The sequence below is a fragment of the Mustelus asterias genome, chromosome 12 (assembly GCF_964213995.1).
Source record: "Mustelus asterias chromosome 12, sMusAst1.hap1.1, whole genome shotgun sequence".
NCBI lineage: Eukaryota > Metazoa > Chordata > Chondrichthyes > Carcharhiniformes > Triakidae > Mustelus > Mustelus asterias.
Genome location: NC_135812.1, coordinates 102,483,465 through 102,501,830, shown reverse-complemented (window position 1 = coordinate 102,501,830; position 18,366 = coordinate 102,483,465). Strand labels below are relative to the sequence as shown.

The window sequence follows — 18,366 nt, the reverse complement described above, 5'->3', positions numbered from 1 at the left end:
TCAATATCTGGTCCAGTCGCTGGCATCTTATTATTTTGTGTGACAGCTGCACATGAGTAAGTGTTCCTTTTTCTTAAAGTGCTTTGATCTTCCTCCTCTTAGCTGGAAGACAGCATGAAGATATTGTGAACTGGCTGAAGAAACGCATGGGCCCCGCAGCAGACACCATCACTGACGCAGATACTGCTGAGAAGATGGTGGACTCCTCTGATGTGGTTATCATTGGGTTTTTCAAGGTACTGATTATTTCTTAAAAGGCTTATTGTGTGTGACGGCATGGGTGAGCTTAACTCCAGTGAAGACGGTGTATAACATGAATAAGGGCAGCATTGTTTAATTGGCTGCTCCTATAGTGAGAAATGACGGAGTCTACGTTCACTCATGCAGCAGTGTCTATTTTGTCCGAGAGAACACCAATTACAGCACAGGAACGGGTCCTTCAAAGCCTGCATCGACCATGCTGAAAACCCCCCTACCCTTCCGGGGACCATATCTCTCCATTCCCATTCTAGTCATGTATTTGTCAAGACATCCCTTAAAAATCACTTGTATCTGCTTCCACTACCTTCCCCGGCAGCGAGTTCCAGGCACCCATCTCCTTTTAAACCGTGCCCCTCACACCTTAAACATATGCCGCCTAGTAATTGATTGTGTGTGTGTGTCTTCTGACTACCTGTCCATGCCCCTTATCTTGTAGATCTCTATCAGGTCACCCCTCGACCTCTGTCATTCCACTGAGAGCCTGTTTAGCAAACCCATGCCTGCAGGTGATTTTGTTTCCTGCACAGAATGGGCAAGTTGTCCATTCCCTTTCCTCGAGCAGAATTATTTCTGCAGAAGTGGATTGAGGACTGGTTTTGTGACTAGAGTTTTCCCCCATCGTTGAATTTTCAGTGTAGCACAGATCTACTGCACGATGAAACTGAAATGCTAGACCTGTTGCTAACCAAGACTAATTTGAGTGGCTGTTTACTGGCAGTCACTTTGTGGAATTGCAGTTGGGGAATTGTGAGCAAGGTGCTTTTATTTTGCTCTAATTGTCCCCTGGCTGCTTGAAGAGAAACAAATTAATATTAAATCACTTGGAAATTCTTCAAATAATTTAAGAAAATAGCAGCTTCATTTGCTGGCAAAATGCAACAAGTATGAATGGTCTCTAAATACAGCACTGGGGTTTCACAACTCTTAGAAATAAACCCTTTTTAGTAAAAGAAGTGGAAAATGTAGCTTGTCTAATTTTGTAAATTTAGTTCCAGTTCCATGCACTAAGTGGCGTAGGCCAACATAGCAGAAACTTGACTCCAAACCCACTGTAATGGGAGGTTGAGGATTCAGACCTATAACTGCAAAAGCTTGTGGCTTAATGGCTTTAATGCTACTGTGTGCTGTAACTGGTGTGACAGGCGGGGCTGCTTGTGATAAAATGCCACAAGTGTGTGTGTGTGAAAGCTCTCGGAATAGGAAAGGATGTCTTGGGTCCTATGTGAATCTGGTGATGACCAACAGGATTTGGGTCCCCCTCGCATCCCCCTCAGTGTTTGAAAGGTGATCCCAAGGGACTAATTGTGGGCTTTTGTGTGTCACTACATAATACGAGCAGCTATATTAAGGAGTTAAGTGTGGGTAGAGAAGTGTTGTTCGGAGCATTGTTTGTAGAACATATCTGTAAACGGTATTAAGGGTTCTGAAATACAATGCATGAATACTCAAGTCGGGCATTATCCTGGGAGAGAAATGGTTACCATTTCAGGGTAAGAGGGTTAAAGACCTTCCTTCAGAGTATTCAGTAAGTATTGAGGCTTTGCCTGTTGCTCAGTCTCCATCATCTATAGCGTGGAGTCTGGGGAGTGCTGGTTAACTCAGATTCTCATTTTATTAGCCCACGTGATCTACTCTCAAAGACTATTTTCTCCACTCTACATCCTGTACGTATGTGGCTGCATATAATCATGCCTTTGTCATCTGGAGTCTTGACGCTTCCCAGAGTAACTCTGCCTCAGTACTGATAAAGTTTTAACAAACTCGAAACGCAAATCCCGACCAGCTCCCGTGCAATGTAACTATTTATTGCTACCCTCCATATTGTTCTATTCTCTGAGAACCTTCAGCTTTGTGCATCTCCACACAATCCTCTTACTGGGTTTCTCATGACTTTCCTCCTATCCCACCCACCTTGTATTATTCATTGAGCCACTCCATATCTTAACGGACTCTGATGTGGTGACACCCAAACTCTCTCATGCTTTTGGTCTGTCCTCTTCCACCTCTTCCAGTACACAAGGAATGCTTTAGAAATGCATGTTCTTAAGTCCATACCTAGCACACAGGTAGAGTTCATTGTTAGTCAGATTTAATACATTTCTTAAAATTCCTAGACTCCCAAGTGGGCCAGTTTGGTACAGATGGTCGAATGGTGCTGATGGCAAGGGTTCAGTCTGAGCATCTGGTACCTCCAACCTGCTCAGACATTCAATAAAACCATGGCTGATCTAATGGGCCTCGACTCACTTTCCTGTCTGCCCTGCCTCCTCGTCCCTCACCGTCCCGTAACCTGTATCAATTTTAACTTGGTCGTCCACTGTGGAAGGGAATTCTAATGACAACCTGAGGAACAATTCCTCGCTCCGTTTTTAAATGGGAGATTCCTCCATTCTAGATTTCCCCACAAGAGGAACTGTCCTTCCGTCGTGGTGTGGTTTTGTAACCAGATCCAAGCCATGGTCAGCAAATGGAGCAGTGCTTTCTATAACTGACCCACTGGATTTATAAACTGACTGAATTTCTGGAGTGTCACCATACACTATTCTTGGACAGAGCAGATGAGAGAGAGCATGATCTATTAGGGCTGTTAATCTTCCCACAGCTAGCTTGTTTGCGCTCCCTTTTTATTAATTCTGTCTTGAGTATTGTGGCTTTAGCTGTCTCGCTGCCTTTACACATGTCATCTTTGTAAACCGAGGTTCGTCAATTTGGTCTCTTTAGTTCTCAATCTTGCAGAAGCCTGAAGTTCCATTATCATAGAATCATTACTATATTTGAGTTTGTGTTTTGAAGTTAATTGAACACTGTGCTAATGCTAAAGAAACAAATATTTTGGGGGTGGGGGGGGTGGATCCCCACCAGATATTAAGTGGGTAATTCTTGAGCTCCAGTGTGTTAAAGTTTTAAAACCCTTGTTTCTCCTTGCCATTGTAACTTGTGTGTGGTCACTAGATGTCATTGGTAGTTTCTGCAGTCTAGAATAGAGAAATCCCATTTTATTTGATCAGCTTGAAGCTCGGGTGTTATTTAATTTAATGTTAAACCTGTAAGAGATGGAGGACCCTGCCATTGACTGTCAGTGGAGTAAACTGGTTTACCACTTGAGTGGAGTGGAAATGTCTGACTAAAGCTGTCTCTCTCTCTCTCAGGATGTGGAAGGGAATGATGCCAAAACATTCCTGCAAGCTGCAGAGGCCTTTGACGAGGTGCCATTTGGAATCACTTCGACAGCAGATCTCTTTACCAAGTATGAGGTGAAGAAGGATGGAGTTGTCCTTTTCAAGAAGGTAATTGGCGGAGTTTGTAACTGCAGAGTAAGATGTGTTTTGACCTCTGACCCAGTATTTTCTGTTGCGCAGTCACTGGTGTAAACCCATTGCACACACTGCCCCAAACCAACTGGCAGTGACCAAGCTGATAAAATTACCATCTTATCAAAAGATTCAAGGTGACCATGGGCATGTGATATTTTGCTGTAGTTGGGCTGTTGTGTCAGGTCTCTGCAGCTTTTGAGAGCTTTAATGCCAAACCTGAAAGACTGAATAACTGGGGTATCGGCAACACGAGGTGAAGTCCTTTCCCGGCAGCCCAGAACAAGGGGGGGCTTATCAATAAGCTTTGAGCTCGGTTGATCCAGCGAGCAGGTGTGGAAATCTGGATGTCTTTCCTCCAGCCCTCCCTCACCAAGCTGGGAGAGTGGTTGCTCTTTGTTGGACAAGAAGGAGGGGTGTTAATGAATGTGAGATGACGCCAAGCGAATGGAACCGAGATGCAGATTGTTCATGATCCAGTGAGTTGAATGGTCAGGCTGCGTTCCACCAAGTGCTAGTCAGTGATGATTTCACCAGAAGTGGTGGAAACAGCTGGAGGTGAAGCGCTTGTCTTGTGGGAAGTGTCCCTTCCCGACAGTTACTGACGTACTAAACACCGTGACTGCAATTAAATTCTAAATTCTGGTCCCTGACTTCAATAATGGGCAATTCTCTGGGTTACTGAAATAACCCTACATTAATGCCTTTCTGTTAGTGGTGCAGGCCTTCTGGTGACCTGGTAGCTCCTGAATCCGTTTGTGTAGGTGAGCTTGTAGCTATTTTCTGTCAATTAGACAAGTTCATTTTGGCATGACGGCACAGTAATCCCACCCAGGTAAGCCACAATTGCCACTGTTGACGCATGTTTCCTAGGTTACACTGGGAATCTGGAACTTATTATCAGTGGGTGACAGTATTTCCCTCCCTTTAATATTCAGTGGCTTAGATCCATTTTTTTTCCTGTAATGCAGTTAAAACATTAACCAAGTAAAATAATTGTAACTTGTTGGTCCTGAGCAGCCATTCTGTCAAAGACTAGGGAGATCTGAACTCTCAGATATAAAGGAAAGGGATCCCGTTGCTCCGTTCATGGCACAATTGTGAGATTTTCACCCCCTGACTGCTTTGCAATGGGGGCCAAAGTCTTCAGTTTAAGCTTGCCACTAAAAGGATGAACTTGAGTGACAATTTAGCCACCAGGCAACATGTAGGCTGAAAATGGAAGAGGAATTCTGTATCCCCGCCCCGCCGAGTGAGGAAACCCTTGGGACTCTTGTTTCAACCTCCTAGTTAGTTCATTTTGACATTGGATTGATCTAGCTGCAGTTTCCAGGGGAGCCACTGGGTGGCAGCAATATTCTGGTACAGTCGCCAGCTTTCAGTTTGTCCAAAGCTTGGCTTAAATCTTTTACGAATCAGTTTGGGAAGTGTGTCCTTTTACTGGTAAGTCTGCACAGCAGTTGCTCATGAAAATCTGACAGTTTAGCTGTTTGAAGTTCAGTTCTAACTTTCTCCCCCCCCCGGCCCCACCACTACCAGAAACTCCTGCCTTAATTAACTTGTTTTGAGAGAAGAGGACAAATTTGTATAGTGCCACGCATAAAGACTGTTTGCAGCCCTTAAATAAGGAGATCACAACTGTACACAGTACTGTAGATGTGGTGTGACCCCAGCGCTCTACTTCCTGCTGTTATAATTCCCCCCCCCCCCCAAGGAAAGCGTACAGACTGTGGGCCAAATGCTGGCTTTTGAACATTGTGGTGCAGGTGACTTTTACACAAGGCTAGAAAGAGATTTTTGTCCTTTGTGTCTAACAGCAGTTAGTGTTTACAGGTTGCTGATACCAGGCTAATTAGTGACAGCATTTGGATACTTTGGGCCATAAATTCCTGGCTCCCCAGCATCAGATTAGGGGGGAGGGAGAGAGAACCCCAAAGAAACCCCAAAAGGGCTGAGGCCATCCATGGTCTCCGTGTGGTTCTGAAGGGCGGGTCAGTGTGCTTTTAATTCCAGTAGGCCGTTGCTTTCTGATGGTTGGAAGGTATGGCCTATTATCATTACTGTGTCTTTAGTGGGACGCTGATTTGCTTTTGGTAAGCAATCCTGATTCTTGTTCATAGAATTATGAATTAATCTGGCCTGCCTGTTTGGCTCTAAATCTTTCACCATCCATTCCAGCGATTTGTCTCCAGAAAATGATGATTTTACTGAAGTGATGCGTGATAGTGTCGTATGTACGAATGGCTCCTAGCAACCTGCCCTTTGAATTAAATTTCTGTGACTTCTCCATCTCCGAACATTGTAGGGATAAATTTAATTGAGTTGTATATATGTTATATGAAATAAGTTGCACTCTAATGTTGCAGACAGATTGGAACTTCCATTAATGCTAGCCACAAGTTCTGTTTTTAATGGGCTGTGGTCAAGGTTTTTAGTCACTAACTCCAGCTTGGGAATGCAGCCCTAGTTTAGTTGTACTTGCCCAGCACTGGGGTATTTTTATATTAAACTCAGCTGGTCGTATTTTGGATGATGTTGGTATCCACGGCTAAGCTTGCTGTCTGAAGGTGAGCCTTTCCCCTGGGTTATCCCCTGACGGTCGGTTCCAGTAACCAGAGTTGAGATGTCCTCGTTCCCACTGGAGCCGATATGTGGAGAACAGGTTGGAGTTTAATGCCTGACTTCATTCTTTCATTATGTTGTGGAGCATCCATGGATGTGTGTGTGTCACAGCTGAGCTTGATTCTGTTCTCTGCTTGAGTAGGGTGCTGGATACCAGCCCGGGTCTGTCCTCTGCTTGAGCTGGGTGAGATGTCTCATTCTGCCCCCCTCCTGACGAGCAATGCGTGTGACCGTTGAGTTTTAGCAATGCTTTCAGCACTGACCATTTCCAGTTATGGTTTCAAGTATCATGGTGAGGGAGGCATAAGGAGCAGTAACGCAAGATCGTGATCCCGTGGCCTTTGGAACCAGTTTGCTCTGCTTGTCACCAGTTCATCAGTTGATGTGCAGGTTTGAAATGTGTGCATCAGACTGGTTGCTGAGTCAGAATTTAAAAGGGGAAATTAAAGCAGACATTTTTGGTTGCCAATTTTAACCATTTCTTGGATTGTGTCCCATCTCCCAGCAAGCAGGCAATGCTTTAAATTTTTACTGTGTAGGAAATGCTTTGTCGAAAGAGGTAATATCATTCACCTTGTGTGCAAAGAATTTAATTCTGGATCCTACAACAGTATGGGAAAGGCAATTAGGAGTCAAATTCTTACTCGGCATGCTGGTGTTTGTTCAGGTGAAGCAAGATTTGAGTACAATTTGAGGGTGGCACAGTAGCAGTGGTTAGCACTGCTGCCTCTGTGCCAGGGATCTGGGTTCAATTCCAGCCTTGGCTCACTGTCTGTGGAGTTTGCATGTTCTCCGTGTGTCTGCGTGGGTTTCCTCCGGTTTCCTCCCACAGTCCAAAGATGTGTAGGTTAGGTGAATTGGCCATTCTAAATTCTCCCTCCGTGTACCTGAACAGGTGCTGGAGTGTGGCGACTAGGGGATTTTCACAGTAACTTCATTGTGGTGTTAATGTAAGCCTTACTTGTGTCTAATAAATAAACACTTTTACTTTTGTACATCTCCACTAACTGTAAAAAGATTGTATTTTTAAAGGCTTGTTTGTCTTCTGGGGCTGGGTGTTAGGTGAGAGGATTTGGAGACTTGATTTAGAACTTTTTCCTCCCCTGTATTTGACCCACTTGATGTGAGATGGTGCACGTATGCAGGGTAATGTTGGAACAGTATGCCAGTTGCCATGGGTGACTGATTAGTGTCATTACTCCAGGGAGTGTTGACCACGTTGTCAATCCAGAGATCCCACAGAAGCCTGGGTTGTTGCGCTTTGACTGGTGGTGGAGAAAATGCACGATAATTGAAGTTTTTCTTCTAATGTGCTGGTTGCCTCATTCCAATGTAAAGTGGTGTCAGAGCTTTTAAGAGTTTAAATGAAGCTCGTCATCTTGAGTGCTCTCTGGTGCTAAACCTGATCACAAGTGTGTAATTTCACACTTGCCGATGGGAGTTATCCCTTTAACATGACTTAATACACAGGCTGGATGTGTTAATGTGCAAAAACTCCCTTCTAAATTGGAGCCGCTGTCTGCTTGACTATATATAGACTGCTGTTAGTAAAAGTGCTCCTTGGTTTGTGATACAGAGAGTGTTCCTTCTAGTTGCAGCTGAGTTGGGGATAGATGTGCTGTTCTGTTACTTTTACTCCTGTCCCTCTGCTCCCCGTGATATAGAACTCTGCCTGAAGAAGATGCCCATGATAGGTCCAGCAAAGTGTTTACAATGCCAAAACAGGCCGTTCAGTCCAATTTACCCATGCTGCTGTTGTCCTCTACACAAGCTCCCCCCCTCCCTCAATCTCCACCTAGCCCCATCAGTATATATTTTCATTCCTTTCTGCCTTGTATGCTTATCTATTTTCTCGATGCATCAGTGGCATTCACCGGAAATGATTCCTGTTTCCCCTGAATTCTCTTGCTGGATTCATTGTGGTCATCTGTCATCCTAGTTCTGGTCTTGCACACTTCAGCCAGAATTCTTGCAGTAAAATTACTCGTGCATCCCCTTCTAGATATTAGGAGGCATCCATGAGATTAATCTATTGCAGAATAGTGTTTCGTGTTCCTAAATGGATTGACATTCCTGTGGTGGCACTTGTGTCCTTGAGCGGTTTGGCAGTGGCTGTGGAGTAGGTTATATGTAAAACGGTTAGTGCTGAACCTCAATGTGACAGCAGTTTATTGGATAGTTTTAAAGGATAAGGACTGGTGCCAGGAGAAAGAAAGGAATGTTTCATTGTGTGAAATGGGGGAAGATTCTAGATGCCCGGGTCATTTAAACTGAAGTCTTTCCAAGCAAGAATTTCTGTTTCAGTCCTTCTAGGATTTCCCCCCCACCCCACTCTGGATGTATTAACTGGATAACATGTAGAATCTAATTAATATAACGCTTGTCTGCTTCACACGAGTATTTGTAGGAACTTGTCAACAGGGTATAGTTGGGTAAGAGTGTGACTGCTGTTGCCAAGTGTTTAGATGGATGTTGAAATGTTTATTTTTAACTGGCTAATTATATTGTTTCTCTTTTTCAGTTTGATGAAGGTCGTAACACCTATGATGGAGAGGTTACAAAGGAGAATATAATTGAATTTATTAAGAACAATCAGCTCCCTCTAGTAATTGAATTCACTGAGCAGGTACAAAACTTTATTTTATCATGCTTTCTGGAGCTAGTGTCTCCCCAGTGTTCGCTTCCTGAAGCCCACTTTCAGAATTAGTAATGGAACTTGAGTTGCCCATGGTGTAATCGGACTCTGCAGGAGTCTTGAACGAGACGTGGTCTGAAACATTGACACCCACTCTTCAGTAGAAGGGGGCACGTCCTCTCCCTGTCTAACCCCAAAAACCCACTTGTCAGTAGCTCAGTGATGTTACGTGTGACAGCACTGTTGCTTTAAGGTGGGCACAGTGTCACCGGCTGTCCTTTCTAATGGAGGCAAATTACCCAAATCAAACTAGGCTGCATGATTGCATTTGGATGGAAAGCACTTCATTCTTGAATGATTGTTTGTGTCTTGCAGACTGCTCCAAAGATCTTCGGCGGTGATATCAAGACCCACGTGCTGATGTTCATTCCCAAGAGCTCAGCGACCTTTGAGGGCAATTTGAACAACTTCAAGAAGGCAGCAGAGAGCTTCAAGGGCAAAGTAAGTGGACACTGCCAGTAACTTGGTCTTGATTAGGGGAAAAAGTTGTGTGGCATTTTATCTGTGGCTTAAATACCAAATGAATAACTGTGTGTGCCTCTATGTAATCCTTTTACTTTGGACCTGAGCGATACTGAGCGGGCCCAAGAGTCCTCTTAAAAATGCAATGTTGTCAGTTGCCTTGTAACTATATGTTGGGGATGAAAAGATTGTTATATTGAGAGCTGATTACACTTGGTTTGTGTTTCCTGGAGTTTGGATATATTTGGGTATTCAAAATGATTAGAGGGATTCATGAGGATAGATGCAGAGGATTCCAGTGGGTGGAGGTTTTCCAGTTACAATCTTGGCGAGGCTGTTTTAAGGAGCGAAATTGGGAAGTATTTAAACTCCAGATGGTGGAAATCAGGAATGATATCTCCTCCTGCAGTGGCTGTTGGATCAACTGAAACTTTTGCCACCAGGATCAATTTGTTTCACTCTGGCAGGAGTAGGTGCAGAGTAGCAATGATCGAATGGAATAAGCTTCAGCTGAACGATAATTACAGAATGCTGGCAGCTCCATTACCACCTCCGTTTGACCATGGCATGTGTTGTTGGCGAGGCCAGCATTTATTGACCATTCCTAATTACCCATGAAGGTGGCGGTGAGCTGGTTTGAACTGCTGCAGTCCATGTAGTGTAGGTACACCCACAGTGCTGTTGGGAGTTCGGGATTTTGACCCAGCGATGGATATTTCCAGGTCAGGATGGTGGTGTGGTTTGGAGGGAACTTCCAGGTGGTGCTGTTTCCTGGGTATATCCAAATTGCCTGATGAGTCTAGTGACTGTAACTGTACAGTCAGAAATAGAGCTTTATTCTGCCCTTGACACATTCTTTTCAGCAGAAGTCACTGGCTAGTAATCGGGGAATGAGAGGCTTGAGTGCTGTGTCCTAGCTGTTACCCTAACTGAGCTACTGAGACCACTTTGATATGGACCGGTTTTGATGTGTTTGGGATCTTTCTCTCAACCCTAGACTGATCTGTCTGTAGTTGGAGATGTTCGTTCTATCTCTCTGACTCTTGAATTTTCCTCTGTTAAACTCTGCCTACAGATCCTGTTCATCTACATTGACAGTGAAGTTGAGGACAACCAGAGAGTGCTGGAGTTTTTTGGTTTGAAGAAGGAGGAATGCCCAGCCATTCGCCTCATCACCCTGGAGGAGGAGATGACCAAGTACAAACCAGAGAGCGAGGACATCACTGTAGAGAACATCAAAATGTTCTGCAACCAGTTCGTGGATGGGAAGTTGAAGGTGAGGAGTTTTCTCAATCCCCAGATGTTAAACTACCTTCAGTCGCCCACTTTTACAAACTGTTTCAAGACGATCTCGATTTAAAAAATAATTCGGAACATGGTTGTAGTGGATTGCAAAGTTTCAAAGGGAAGGTTGGCTGGACAAGTACGTGGGGGGGGAGAAAGAACTTGAAGAAAATGAATATTGGTGGGATGTAGGTGTCCCTGGCAAGGCCAGCATTTATCATAGAAATCATAGAAACCCTACAGTACAGAGGCCATTCGGCCCATTGAGTCTGCACCGACCACAATCCCACCCAGGCCCTACCCCCATATCCCTACATACTTTACCCACTAATCCCTCTAACCTACGCATCTCAGGACACTAAGGGGCAATTTTAGCATGGCCAATCAACCTAACCCGCACATCGTTGGACTGTGGGAGGAAACCGGAGCACCCGGAGGAAACCCACGCAGACACGAGGAGAATGTGTGTGGAGTTTGCACAGTGACCCAAGCTGGGAATCGAACCCATGTCCCTGGAACTGTGAAGCAGCAGTGCTAACCACTGTGCTACCGTGCCGCCCAACCATTAGTCAACCACTGTGGTACGTCTGTATTCACAGGAAGGCAGATTTCGTTATCTAAAGGACATTGGTGAACCAGTTGGGTTTTTCACAAGAATTGTGATAGTTTCATGGTCACTGTTACTGAGACTAGCTTTATGTTCCAGGTTTATTAGCCGAATTTAAAATTCCACCAGCTGCGGTCGTGGGATTTGAACCCATGTCTCCCAGAGCATTAGCTGCCATTGCTGGTCCAGTGACTTCACTGCTGTGCTGCTGTCTTCTCCTTTGGAGCATAACAGGAGGGGCCAGATGGTCTGTTTATGTTGCAAATTCATGTAAATTGGTTAAAGCTGAAGGCCATGGCATTCTTGGATAGAAGTCAGTTTTTGTTGATGGCAGACCTGTACACTCTTGTAGCCATTGAGTGACACCATGCTCTGTTTTTCCAACAGCTGCTATTTAGCACTTGAGCAGTGAGCCATTTCCCTCCTGAGACAGTATGTTGCCGAACTAGGAATCCAGAGACCCAGGCTGCTGCTGCTGCCTCGGGACACTATCCCACCCCCCACAGCTAATGGAATTTAAAATTCAGTTAGTAACTCTGGAATATAAAGCTAGTCTCAGAAATGGCGACCATGGAACTTTCATTAATTGTTGGGTAAACCCATCTGGTTCACTAATGTCCTTTAGAAAAGGAAATCTGTTCTTGCTTTGGTCTGGGCTGCATGCCACACTAGGCTTGTCATCGGGTCCCTGGCGCTGTGAGGGGAGAAGCTCTTGCTTCAGTCAATGTTTTTTTCAATCTCCCGAAGTTGGAAATAAATCCCATGAAATAGAATCCAGAGGTGTCCTCAGCAATCATGCACGCAGCCACAGTGTAAACTGCTAACTTGCACCAACGTTTCATTAATGTACTAAATATCAATTTGAACAGTTGGAATAAATACCTATTATAGTTGTGTTTCTGTAACTGTTCAGTTTATAATGTGTTTTTTTTTGTGCTGTCTGTCCTACGTTTCAGCCTCACCTCATGAGTCAAGATGTTCCTGAAGACTGGGACAAAAGCGTTGTCAAAGTGCTTGTTGGCAAGAACTTTGAGGAAGTTGCTTTTGATGAAACAAAGGATGTTTTTATTGAATTCTGTAAGTATGACGTTTGTGTGCGTTTTAATAGAATACATTTCTCCCCCTTTTTTTTTTAACCTTTCATTCTGTTCTGACTGCCTCTCGCACGCTCTGGAATTTCGATTCCCTAGATAAATGTTGATTATGGGTGACATGAGTGGTTAGCACTGCTGCCTCAGCGCCAGGGACCCGGGTTCGATTCCAGCCTAGGGTGACTCTGGAGTCACCCTAGGCTGGAATTGAGTTTAGGAGTCGGGAGATAATGCTGCAGCTTTATAGGACCCTGGTTAGACCCCACTTGGAGTACTGCGCGCAGTTCTGGTCACCTCATTACAGGAAAGATGTTGAAGCCATTGAAAGGGTGCAGAGGAGATTTACAAGGATGTTGCCTGGATTGGGGGGCATGCCTTATGAGGATAGGTTGAGGGAGCTTGGTCTCTTCTCCCTGGAGAGACGAAGGATGAGAGGTGACCTGATAGAGGTTTACAAGATGTTGAGGGGTCTGGATAGGGTGGACTCTCAGAGGCTATTTCCAAGGGCTGAAATGGTTGCTACGAGAGGACACAGGTTTAAGGTGCTGGGGGGTAGGTACAGGGGGGATGTCAGGGGTAAGTTTTTCACTCAGAGGGTGGTGGGTGAGTGGAATCGGCTGACGTCGGTGGTGGTGGAGGCAAACTCGTTGGGGTCTTTTAAGAGACTTCTGGATGAGTACATGGGATTTAATGGGATTGAGGGCTATAGATAGGCCTAGAGGTGGGGATGTGATCGGCGCAACTTGTGGGCCGAAGGGCCTGTTTGTGCTGTGGCTTTCTATGTTCTATGTTCTCCCTGTGTCTGTGTACGTTTCCTCCCACAGTCCAGAGATATGCAGGTTGGGTGGATTGGCCATGCTAAATTGCCCCTTAGTGTCAGGGGGATTAATGAGTGCAGTAATTGGGGTTACAGGGATAGGGGCTGGGTGGGATTGTTGGTGCAGGTTCGATGGGCCGAATGGCCACCCCCTGCACTGTAGGGATTCTGATGATTCTATGATTTAATGTTGATCAGTGCATGCATGTCTAACCTTTACAAAAATTAGCTGAGCTGTTTTGGTTTTAAAATTGAAATTGGTGTGAAGTGGTCCATTTGGAGCCATGAGCTGGGGGCAGTTGACCAGATTGCAATAGGGGCTTTATACATATAGTCACATCACCTGTGTAAAATGTTCTCTTGCTACAGATGCTCCATGGTGTGGTCACTGCAAACAGTTGGCTCCTATCTGGGAATCTCTGGGAGAAAAGTACAAGGATAATGATAAAATAGTTATTGGCAAGATGGATGCCACTGCCAATGAAATTGAGTCTGTGAAGATCCACAGTTTCCCCACTCTCAAATACTTCCCTGCCAGTGCTGAGCGAACGGTGAGTAGCGGCTCCTGTGATCTTTCCCTCGTTATACTTTGTTGATGCTCCATCCTGATTGCTAGTCAGTGCCCTTAAATGGGGAGATGGTAGCACAGTGGTGAAGTCACTGGACTAGTAATCTGGAGCTAAAGGACATGGGTTCAAATCCCATCACAGCAGCTGGTGGAATTTTAAATTCAAATAAGATCTGGAATATAAAACTAGTCTTGGTCATGGTGAGCCTGAAACTGCCATCAGCTGTTGTAAAAACCCATCTGGTTCACTGAGGAAATCCACTCTCCTTGTCCTGTCTGTTCTTCTTTCGTGGGACATGGGCATCATTGGCTGGCCAGCATTTATTGCCCATCCCTAGTTGCCCGAGGGCAGTTGAGAGTCAACCACATTGCTGTGGCTCTGGAGTCACATATAGGCCAGACCGGGTAAGGACGGCAGATTTCCTTCTCCAAAGGATGTCTGCGAATCAGATGGGTTTTTATAACAATCGACTGGTTTCATGGTCACCATTAGACTTGTGACTCCAGATCCACAGCAATGTGGGTTGATTCTTAACTGCCCTCTGAAATAGCAAAGCAATCTATTCTGTTCAGGGGGTGGGGGGCAATTAGGAGATGGGCAGCAAATGCCCACTTTGCCACTTCCTATAAAAGAATGAATACAAAAAAGCATTTGTCTTGGATGCTGAACAGCATTTTTAGTACAGTAATTAATGTATCACATTCTTGTTTCTGCAAAAGTATTTTGGGTTGGGAGGGGCAGGTCTCTGTACAATTGGACACCTTTGATCAGAGATTTAAGGATTTTGTGGTATGTTCCGCTCCAGTTACCAGTTCAAACATTAGACCCATTTGTCTCCATAAGTTGAATGTTCACATTTTTATCATGGATGTCTGTCAAACATGGTTTCCTTCTTTATGTTTACAGATTATAGATTTCAATGGTGAGAGGACACTTGATTCTTTTGTCAAGTTCCTAGAGAGTGGAGGAAAGGACGGAGGTGCTGTTGATGAGGTGAGTACAGCATAAAGACTGGCAGAGGCCGTGTGGTCAGCCTGGTTACACTCTGCCAGCCAGCCAGTGAGTGCTAGGCTGTTTGTGTGCACCCTGGGGTGGTTTGCATCCAGGAATCTGCTGGCCATCCCATGAACTTCAACAATAACTCTGGCTGCAATGTGATACTGCGGAACAGATCACGTGGCTTGTCATGAGTGTTGAGGTAGTTGCGTCCACCATAGGGTTTTATTGGGAAATGCTAATATGTGGGCAGCCTGCTATGGTGCTATATTGGCTTCATTTGTGTGAAATATTATTCAGTGACTGAGCTACTGAGGAAGGAAAGTGAAGGGATAAAATTGTTAAATATATTTATCCAGACTATTTTAAAAGTACCAAGTATATTTTTGGCCTTGATTTGAACAAATACAATCTGCATTCCTTGGGGCTTAGACAGTTTTATCTTCCCAGAATAGTTGAAAGCTTTCTTGGTCGTAGTAAATCTAATTGGGTTATGAAGGGCAGAACATGTTTAGTTTTAACTTTTAGCTAATTCTGTATTGTCCATGCTGGGTCAAGTGTGCTACTCACAAATCCCTGCAGACTTCGTACGATCCCATCTGTTAAATGATTTGAGATTTTTGGGATGGAATTCCCTGGATCAGGAATACCCTGTCCTTTCCTGGTTGTTGATCCAAGTGCTGATTTGTGTTGGAGAGCAGCTCCATGGGTGCTGACTGTCATCAGGTACCCCTTTTTTGACACTTCCCCAATGTGCAACTGGCTTGATGGAGTAGGGGAAAGTGTGCTAGGTGGGAAAAGGGCATTGCAAAGGACGGGAGGCTTGGTGATCAGGAATACTCCAACATTCCTCCTTCCATCTGCTGGTCACTTGTGCTGGTAGCAATTCTTAATCTGGGGAAGGGGGGGAGAGAGATCTTTGATGCTGCATATATAAATCTTCCAGATGGGTAATCGTTGAGTTGTCCTCAGACACTAGTGCTCCTTTCCTCTGACTGTGTGCTGTGACCAATTGCAGTATCACAGCTGAGATCAGCTTAACGTGAACCTTTTGGTTTCACATGATGTGGAGATGCTGGCATTGGACTGGGGTGAGCACAGTAAGAAGTCTCAACACCAGGTTAAAGTCCAGCAGATTTATTTGATATCCACAAGCTTTCATAGTGCTGCTCCTTCATCAGATGAAGGGGCAGTGCTCCGAAAGCTTGTGATACCAAATAAACCTGTTGGACTTTAACCTGGTGTTGTCTGGTTTTGCATGGGCACTGCCTTTTGCCATTGGGTGGAAGGATGTGAATGAAGCAAGCAGAGATTTGTACTGATGTAATGGATTGATCGGACGGTGGCATTGACTGCCTGTTTGGGTTCTGAGCTAAGCGATTGGTCCTATTTTAAGCATGTGATGTACCCAGATGCCTTTTCCATGCTACAATGCCAGTGGCAGCTGGCATTATATTGTGTGCATTGGCAGGTGTGGGACTGTTCCTGGAAGTGAGTGCAGGCAGAGGTGGTGAAGTGACCCTGTAAACAGCTTGTTGGTCAGGACTTGGCAACACATTTACACCTGTTTCTGTCCGTTTACATAGGACCTTGAAGAAGCTGAAGAGGATGAGGAAGGAGAGGATATCGAATCAGATGAAGACGACTCAGAAACTGATCATCTTAAAGATGAATTGTAAAAAGAAATTGCAGCCAAAAACACTACTTTTTTTTGTACAATTCAAAATGCAGTAAACATGAAATATTTAACATCAAGTATGAGCTGATAAAAACCAGGGAATATCCAAACAATTCCGTGCATACTGTGCGATTGCCATCAATTAATTTATTAGGGATCTTCATCCTTAATTATTCGAGCCGCAAACTGATATCTACACTTGGGGAACTTTTTTTGTTTCTTGTTACTGATTCATGTAATGTACTTTTGTACAGGGTTTTTAACTTGTTTGTATTAACATTATGTATTTGGTGATGGAAGGTTATCTCGCACTTTTTGTGCCCGAGTGCCTCGAAGGAGATGAGTGCTGAACTAGGGGCCACTGATGTGGGGCGGGGGGGGGGGGGGGGGTGAAACCTTATGGGCCACTGAAATTCTTTAACCACAGTATTGTTTAAGAGGAAAGAGGCTTCTAGTTTAGCATTTCAGGGCGTCTCCTGTTTTCGAAGTAAGCTTTTTCTGATTGTTGAATCTGGACCCAAGGTGATTAACTTTTATTTTCTCTCGTTTTTTTTTGTTTTTTTTGGTTAAAGGGGTGGGTGGAGGAAACCATGCAACTAATGAAGGGATGGGGGCGATGAAGTTTCGTAAGTCAACCGTGCAATTCTTTCAGCATTCCAACCAGTTTAAACAAGCAGAGATTTGGTGGGCAGGATGAAATTAAAGAAAAATTAAACTTTTTTTTTTCTCCATTCTGTGACTTCTGTCTAGATTTTGTTTTTAATTATGCCAGTGTATTGGAGTTGGATAAAGTTGGTGCTGATCACTGCTCGATGGGCCGAATGGCTTCCTTCTGTACTGTAGGGATTCTATGAATGGCAGAGCAATCTTGAGGAACTGAGTGCCTACACTAATGGTGTGAGTCTGGCTGTGTCTGGTCATACATTGGGCTTTACAGTTCAGTAATCGATGCCTGGATTGGAAGACATTTTATAGCTTCATGACCTGGGGCTGTTCTTCAAAATACTAACTCAGTTTATAAATGTGATCCAGATTGTAATGGCCAGAATTGTACAAACTGCCAGGAATCAGTGGAGTTGACCTTGGCAGCTGATCACACTTTGCCTCGAGAGGCTGCACAACATGGCTAAGCCCAGTCTTCTCCAGCAGTTGGGCTTATTTGAACAGAATCCAATGCAAACTCAGACTGACATCTATCCAACGCACTTTGGGGGAATACCTTGCAGCAATATCTGCAGGCGCTGATAGTGAATCTATCCCAACAACTCCTGTTTGAGCCAAGTGGACACTTGTGAAACTGGTGTGGAATAGTGTTACCCTTTGGAAATGAGAAATTTCAACTTTGTTTTGTAGCTCACTTGCTGAGAGTTCCTCAGAAGATCAAGCCACAGACCTTGTAAGTTCTCCCCAAATTGGTTGCTTTCCCCATCACTTACAAGTACTGGAATCAATAGTACCCTGACTGGTATTCCAAGAGAAAAGTCAGATCTTGAATTTTATTCTGGGGATTTGTTCTAATTTAAATGGCAATGAACTCCTCACCCTCATTGTCAGCTGATCCCAGTGCATTGTGACAATCGGAACCCCTACAGTCCAGGAGGAGGCCAGTCGGCCTGTAGAGTCTGTGCACTGATCACAATCCCACCCTATTCTTGTAACCCCACGTATTTGCCCTGCCAATCCCCCTGACACTGGTCAATTTAGCATTGCCAATTCACCTAACCTGCACATCTTTGGACTGTGGGAGGAAACCGGAGCACCCGGAGGAAACCCACATAGACACAGGGAGAACATGGAAACTCCACACACAGACCCGAAGCCAAAATTGAACCTGGCTCCCTGGTGCTGAAGCTGCAGTGCTAACCACTGCCACCCCATCTGGCAACCAATGTCAGATCGTGTGAAGACTTGGTGGGAGAGTAGGAAAAGGTGTCCTTGTGCAAGAATCAAAGAGTTGGTTTGCAGGTGCAGCA

The 18,366-nt window shown here is 44.6% G+C and overlaps 1 protein-coding gene across 1 annotated transcript in view; it reads left to right on the top strand.

Moving 5' to 3' along the window:
- The window catches only part of p4hb (prolyl 4-hydroxylase, beta polypeptide), a 30,534-nt gene extending 13,410 nt beyond the window's left edge, over nt 1–17,124 (top strand). The window contains exons 3-11 of the mRNA XM_078225755.1: nt 103–236; nt 3,411–3,548; nt 8,716–8,820; nt 9,205–9,330; nt 10,427–10,627; nt 12,199–12,319; nt 13,520–13,701; nt 14,626–14,712; nt 16,302–17,124. Coding sequence (XP_078081881.1) covers nt 103–236; nt 3,411–3,548; nt 8,716–8,820; nt 9,205–9,330; nt 10,427–10,627; nt 12,199–12,319; nt 13,520–13,701; nt 14,626–14,712; nt 16,302–16,394 — 1,187 coding nt within the window. The 3' untranslated portion in view covers nt 16,395–17,124. The remainder of the gene's footprint in view (nt 1–102; nt 237–3,410; nt 3,549–8,715; nt 8,821–9,204; nt 9,331–10,426; nt 10,628–12,198; nt 12,320–13,519; nt 13,702–14,625; nt 14,713–16,301) is intronic.
- The last annotated feature ends 1,242 nt before the right edge of the window (nt 17,125–18,366 follow it).